Here is a 7,641-nt window from a genome sequence, read left to right as displayed (position 1 = left end):
AAGCAGTAGAATTGACCAAAATGCTGGTGACATTCAATCTTTTGTAAACAAAAAGTTCAGCAAAAAATTTTCGTGCTTATGTTTACATATCCAACAACATGCAGATAATGTAATTATTAGTGTATCTGATGGTGAAATGTACTCACTTGAGTATCTTCAGCTCACACACAGGATTCTTCAGTCCCTTACAGATCTCTTTGATTCCTGAGTCCAGCAGACGACTGTTGTTCAGGTCCATCTCTTTCAGGATGGTTTTGGAGGAGAGAACAGTAGCTAGAGCTAAACAGTTTTCTCTGTCAGCTTACAATTATTCAGCCTAAACACAAAACAGCATTAAAATTTATTCAGCGCATATTTAACACACATATTCAACACACTTCATATCTACTCCACGTACAATTGGAAGTTCTTTATAATGAACAAACAGAGACGTTATAATGTATTAAGCATGTTCACTCACTTCATTTTTTCCACTTTGCTATGAGAGTCCATCAAAAGAGCAGAGAGTTTCTCCCCACCCAGATCTCCTAATTTATCTTCACTCAGATCCAGTTCTGTCAGAACTAATGGATTTGTACCTAGTACTTCAGTGAGGTACCCACACGCCTCCTGTGCAGTAGGGCTTTTCAAAAACCTAAAGGAGGTAGAAGAGAACTTAGATTAGATAATCATGCTATAATTTCATGTCATTTGCAGCTTTCATCCTTCTTATGGGCCCAATGTAATATTAATGTCATTGTTATTATGACTGCCTCCACTTCTGCTGAGAAAATATAATTATACAAAAGAAAACGTGATTTCCAGACTCATGAAATTCAGCTGTGTGATGAAACAGAATTTCAGTAAATTCTACTTTCTCATTTTAAATTTAAAATATAAGTATCCATTTATCTTCTCCACATAGTTGCATAGCTGTGACTCCATTTCTTTGAAATATTTGAAGAAAATTATCACCTGATGGTCTTTAATTTACAGCATTCACCCTGCTGTAAATCAATGAGCCCCTCCACTCCTGACTGTCCAGGATAATTTCCTCTAAGATCCAGCTCTGTCAGGTGTGAGTTTGACTTTAGAGATAAAGTCAAAGTTTTATATCCTTCTTCTGTAATACTACAATCTGCAAGTCTATATAGATATATAAAAAAAGATTGATTAAATGACATCATCTGCTTCAATTAAATTTATATAATAGCTATATAAATCCGGGCTCACACTACAGGATTTTTAAAATCCTAACCGACTGTGAAATCTGGTTGCAGCACACACATAAGGAGAATCTTTGCAGATTATCTTCCCTGAAATCTTAAAAATGCACACACTACAAGATTTGAAAATTGTGGCGCATCACACGCTACAAGATATTATTACGATTATCATGACGGAGGGAGCGTCTCACGTGATCTTATGCAACAGATCATCATTTCAGCAACTAATGTTTAAAAATGTTAGTTAGCGTGCTATAGCAGCTTTATGCATAGGCGGAGTTTCACTTTTATGCGTGGGGGGCACCCACTGGCAGACGAGCCAGCAGGACTGTTTTTTAGCCCATATGTTCCACATTTCTTATATTTATGTAACATATATTTCACATTAGAATACATTTACAATTAACAATGACTGCTGTACAAAGAGTAAAAAGAGTGTGGTCAGGTGAAACAGACAAGGCGATGGTGGAAGATTTAGTTTAGAAACGAAACGCAAAAGCTCCTGTTTGGCAATGTTTTTCATTTTGAAAAACCTGTTGACTTTTGCCGTTTATCTGTGCTGATTTTGGAAGTTTTTTAGAACATTTGTTTCATATTTATTTGGTTCTACAGTGTTTTCTGATTTTTACTTTATTTAAACTTTGTGCAATTTCTTTCTTATTCGTTTTGCTAATACACGTTATGTGTTTCTCATTTGGTTCCACAGTGTTTAAACTTTATGTAGCCTACGTTATTTGTTATTTTATATGAGCCTAGACATATAGCATGGTGTAAGCTATTTTTATTCATTTTGTTAATAAAAGTTCTATTATTGTTTATAGGCTAAGTTAGTGTAATGTTGTATTAACTTGTTGCTTGAATTGCATTTAAGCAACTGATGCCGATTTGCTGCTAATTTAAAAGTGAAAGTAAAATGTGCACAGTGCATTTATGAGCTAGGCATATTTTAAAGCTTAGGACAGTGAGGAAAAGGGGAAACTTAAACAAGCTAAAAACGAACAATTGCTTGACACCAAATCGCCACTGAAATCCAAAGTAACATGCAACTGTCACCGTCACATCCCTAGCAAAAAAGCCGCTTTTTTTTTTTTTTTTTTTTAACCAAAATCTTTCTTTCACTATCTCTTCTGATACATTTTCAGTCAAATCGTTCTCTGTGTGCAGTAAAGAAAGTTTTGAGAATCTGTCCTATGCCATTGAAAATTGGAGCCAGTATACTATTCTGCCCTACAAAGGCAAAAGACCTTAACTCGCTAGAGTGTGAAAATGAGAAAAATGACTTTAAAGTTTTTTATTTGTCCAGCCAAATTAATTATAGGTAGGACACTGGAAATTTGGCAATTAGATGTTTTAGCAATGAAAATTATCTACATTAAAAAATTGTGAGCTCAAACTTGATTTTTACCCCTATTTCGAAGTTAGCGTACTCTGTCTTTGCATGTCTCTGCAAAAAGTGAGAAGTCACACCAACGCAAAATGCGGTAACTTCCTCTGTGTAACGCTAGAGGGAGCCTGAATACCACTAATGGTACTCGTACCACAGTTTGCTATGCTCAGTAACGTAAGAGAACACTAGACATAGCATAATAGTTTTAATATTTATATTGTTCGTAAAGGCAAAACACCATGTAACTTCCAGTCAGCATTGTAACTTTATACTGACGCGTGGCTAAACAAAGGCAGAACGCCCTAACTCAATTTGAGCGTTCCAAACAAAGTCAAAGAGGGGTAACTGGTGATATAAGGTGCTCTGCCTTGGTTTCTCCAGGGGTTTTTGAAGTTACTGTTAAGACAATTCATTATTTTCTCAGAAAAACAACTAAATTGACTCAAGATACTTATACACATGATAAAGGATGTCTTGAATGTCCCAAAAATATCAATAACTCATTTTTGACCAAAATCGAAGTTAAGGTCTTTTGCCTTTGCAGGGCAGTATTCTCATCATAACTGAGAAACTTGTTTCTGATGTAGCCGAACAGCAACTTTGCTAAAGCCGGCAAAATAACGAAAGTCCTCTCTGTCACAAGTTGATGAGTCGTGACTCAGAAGGATATGGGACTTAAATTGAAATTAATTTAGTCTAAAACATACTTATTCTATCCAGTAAAATAATAACATAATACAAACAAAATGAGAAAATGTGAATTCTTTCATTTTTTATGACAAATCATGATTGGCTCCCCCCCTCCCAGTGTTACTACAAAAACATAAGCAGTTTCCTCCATCTCCACTATCCAATGGACCGTACAGCAGCTGTTTTGCGGTCGCGCATTGGCTGTTGTAAAAGTACTGACGTAATCATAGCCGTGATCATCCCGATTTAAAATCCTGAATATCAAACATGTTGATATGATCGGGGCGGCCCCGATTTGTGTGAGAGCAGATCGGGAGTATCCTGTAGTGTGAGCCCGGCTTAATAGCTGGTAATTTTCCTCTGTCCCTGTTTTGTGTGTTCCTTCTCATTACTTACTGATTGTTTGCACCTGTGTCTTGTTAGTTCAAGCCACATCATAATTCTGAGATGAGAACATGTGACATTCTACTCTATCTGAATTATGTTTTTCTATGGCAAAACTATCAACAGCAAAGCCCTCATGAACTCGTAATTACAACTTGTGTAATGTATATTCACAAACAGACATGTACATAAATGAAAATACACACTTCAGTTTTTCTAATCTGCATTGTGCATTTTCCAACAGAGGACAGATTTTCTCAATTCCTGTGTTCTGTAGTTTATTTCCACTCAGATCCAGTTCTATCAAGTTTGAAGGATTTGAATTAAATGCTGAAGTCAGAGCAGCACAACCTTCTGCTGTAATGCTGTTATTATTCAGCCTGCAGACACAGAAAACAAAGACAGGAAACAGTATTCAGTTTATCTCAAAACCTTCTTTAATAAACAACGACAAAACAAGTGAAAATATAACATCAAAATAATGTTGTATTTGAAAGCCATTTTACATACAGAAATATTAAACTATGTACAATACTCACATCAATGTGTTGAGTTTACAGTGTTTATCCCGCAGTAGAGCAGCGATCTGATCCATTTGTTTGTCTCCTAGGTTCTGTTGTTCTAGATTCAGATTTCTCAGGAGTAATGGGTTTTTACCCACAATTCCAGACACAACCTGACAGGCTTCATCTGCAGCAGGCCCTAAAAACCTGCAGAAGAGAAGATGAAAGATGATTAAATTCAGTTCTCTCCTAAACTTGTTATAATGAACAAATCTAGAAATTACTGCTTAAAACCTATATTAAAACTTAAAAAAAAAAAAACATCCTTAAAAAAACATCCTGTATCCTGTAGTAAATCATTGAGTTTACAGTTTGCTTCATTGAGCTGCTTCCTGATTGTCCAGGATCATTTCCTGTGAGATCCAGCTCTATCAGGTGTGAAGGGTTTGATCCCAGAGCTGAAGCCAGAGCTTTATAACCTTCTTCACTGATACTGCATTTTGAAAGTCTAGAATAGGAATGAAAATGTAACATTAATTGATTATTCTAGAAATTTTCTGAGCAATTTAAATCCATGAAAGGAAACATTCTGTGAGATGGAAGCAAACCAAAAAAGGACCTTTAGTATGTCAGGCATCAACTCACCTGAGTTTCTCTAGTTTACAGCTATTTTTTAGTCCATCAGAGAGAAGCGCCACTCCTGAATCCTGTAGATTATTATTGCTCAGGTCAAGATCCCTCAGACTGCTGGAGTCTGAACTGAGAACTGAAGTGAGAGCTGAACAGCTTTCCTCATTTAGATCACAGTTACTGAGCCTGGATAATAAAAAAAATAAATAATAAATAATAATAAAAATCAACATTATGGATATATAACTATCATTATTGTAGGAAGCAGAAGTGTTGAGAGTTAAGCAGCACCAGAGAAACCAGCAGATTACCAACAAAATTTGATCATTAATGTATTTTTTCCCCAGCCTTTAACAAACATGTCGGATGGGTTGGGGATCTCCCACAAAAGAAATGCTCAATATGTTAAATTACCAGCACGGTTAATTTTATTTTATATTTTGTAATGGTTTAATATAACATTTAATAAATATATAATATATTTTGTGAGTTCTGTTGTGTTGAGTGTAGCTAATAGTGAAATGTACTCACTTCAGTATTTTCAGCTCACACGCAGGATTTTTTAGTCCCTCACAGATCTCTTTGACTCCTGAATTCAGCAGACGACTGTTGTTTAGGTCCATCTCTTTCAGGATGGGTTTGGAGGAGAGAACAGTAGCTAGAACTGAACAGCTCCTCTCTGTCAGCTTACAATTATTCAACCTAAATGCAAAAAAACAAACAAAAAAAAAACCCACTGTAAACACTGGTGACCACAAACCTGAATAGACAGTTCCACAAGGCTTAATTCTTACACTGTTCCTGTTTAACTTCTATATGGTTTTACTAGGCCAAATAATGAAAAGGAACCAAACTGATCATCACAGCTGCAGATGACATTCAGATCTACCTAGGCAATCACCTAGTGACTACAGTCAGTGTATTGATCAAAGTAATGGTTGGATGCACAAATTCTTCCTTTTAAATAAACACAGAAAAACAGTGGTTATTGTAATTGGCAAAAAGGATGAAATCCTCAAGGTTAACCCAAAACTTCGGTAAACCCAGAATTTTGAGGAACACAAAACAAAACATCAAGAATACAGCTGTAATTTAGGATTTCACTAGTCACATCAAGTAATAACTAAATCAGCAAACTATCAACTAAAAATATAGCAAAAAATAGATGATTTTTATATCCCACTACAACTTGATAAAATTGTTTCATGCTTTCACTAGCCAAATGGATTCAATTACCTCACCTACCATCACCTGCCTTCCCAAAAAGACCCTTAGAGAGCTGCAGCTCATACAGAACACAATGCTTCCAGGATTATGACCAGACCCAGAACACCACACTCAGGTTCTAACATTGGCTTCCATGTACATTTAGAATTGCTGTTATAGTATTATTGCCTGTTAATGTATTGAGTGGCCAAGAACTAAGATACAATGAGAATATGATAAATGAATAAAATGGGCAGATCACTCAGATCATTAGGGTTGAGCCAGTTAGAAATACCTAATGGCAAAAATTTAGTTACAAAAATACAATAGATGCATAAAAAAAAAGACTATACAAGCCATTTTATATTTACATACAGAAATATTAAGGTTCAAAACTAAGTTTGTCTATGTTCAACAACACATGGGAATCAGCTTCCAGAAAAGTCAGTAGACACATTCAAATCCAGACTATAAACACTATTTAGTCAAAGTCAAAGTCAACTTTGTCGAATCTGCCGGACATATATACCGGACATACAGAGAATTGAAATTGCGGTAATATTTAGCAGTGTATTATCTGAGCACTTTGCTGCATTTACTGATTGCACTGTATTATTTTATTTCTGTAGTATGAATTTGCATACATGTTCTACATGAATAACCTTGCCTATAAAAACATGTTGACTTACTTCATTTTCTCCAGTTTGCTATGAGAGTCCACCAAAAGAGCTGAGAGTTTCTCCCAGTCCAGGCCTCCTAATTTATTGTCACTAAAATCCACTTCTTTCAGTAATAATGGACTTGAACCCAGAACTTTTGTGAGATAGTCACATGCTTCCTCTGCAGCAGGACTTTTCAAAAACCTACAGAAATTAGAAGACAATTTTGGATTAAATAATCTTGTTGTATTATCTATACCGCTTGCTGCTCCTATCCTGCTTATGGGTGAAGTTCAACATAAATCATTCCCACTAATATGTTTCCATAGTAAGTGTATTAGTGTGAGGTTCCATTTGGTTTTTAGTTGTTCCTATCTTAATTTAAATGTTACTCAGTTGTTACTTCAGTTGCTTAAAGAGAAAATGATATCAGCAAGCATGAAGATATTTTTGTTGTTGTTAAAAGGTAGGAAAAGGGCTTCAATTTTATTCAGAGGCCCAAACTGAGAAAACATAGAACAAAGATATAGCTTCTCAATTGATTGCTATGGAGCATGATTCCAGAAAGGTTATCTGAAATTGAAAATAAGTATTTGAAGTATTTAATCACCTGACATTCTTCAGTTTACACCATCTATCCTGTAGTAAATCACTGAGCTTCTTCACTCCTGTTTGTCCAGGATCATTTCCTGTGAGATCCAGCTCTATCAGGTGTGAAGGGTTTGATCTCAGAGCTGAAGCCAGAGCTTTATAACCTTCTTCCGTGATACTGCAGTCTGAAACTCTGTATATGAAAGAAGCTGTTAGGTATTGCATGTTCTGTGCTAAATAAACAAAATAAAAACACTTAAAGTTAATTAGAGTTGGAGCTGAATTGTGCAGGGCTGCGGCTCTCCAGGACCAGAGTTTGCCACCCCGGCATAGAGCGTGCAAAAGTGTATGCTAATAAAATATAATTTTAAAATTGGCAAATACAT

General features: G+C 35.7%; 1 protein-coding gene across 1 annotated transcript in view; it reads right to left on the bottom strand.

Moving 5' to 3' along the window:
• Positions 1–279: 279 nt before the first annotated feature.
• The window catches only part of LOC127161151 (uncharacterized), a 37,967-nt gene continuing 30,605 nt past the window's right edge, over positions 280–7,641 (bottom strand). The window contains exons 26-34 of the mRNA XM_051103796.1: positions 6,695–6,868; positions 5,331–5,501; positions 4,815–4,985; positions 4,546–4,677; positions 4,206–4,376; positions 3,873–4,046; positions 955–1,125; positions 461–634; positions 280–316 (exon numbers count right to left, since the gene is read on the bottom strand). Of these exons, the coding sequence (XP_050959753.1) occupies positions 280–316; positions 461–634; positions 955–1,125; positions 3,873–4,046; positions 4,206–4,376; positions 4,546–4,677; positions 4,815–4,985; positions 5,331–5,501; positions 6,695–6,868 (1,375 nt within the window). The remainder of the gene's footprint in view (positions 317–460; positions 635–954; positions 1,126–3,872; positions 4,047–4,205; positions 4,377–4,545; positions 4,678–4,814; positions 4,986–5,330; positions 5,502–6,694; positions 6,869–7,641) is intronic.

Source organism: Labeo rohita, unplaced genomic scaffold, assembly GCF_022985175.1.
Source record: "Labeo rohita strain BAU-BD-2019 unplaced genomic scaffold, IGBB_LRoh.1.0 scaffold_563, whole genome shotgun sequence".
In the NCBI taxonomy this organism is placed as follows: Eukaryota; Metazoa; Chordata; class Actinopteri; order Cypriniformes; family Cyprinidae; genus Labeo; species Labeo rohita.
This window is presented reverse-complemented; position numbering and strand designations above follow the sequence as displayed.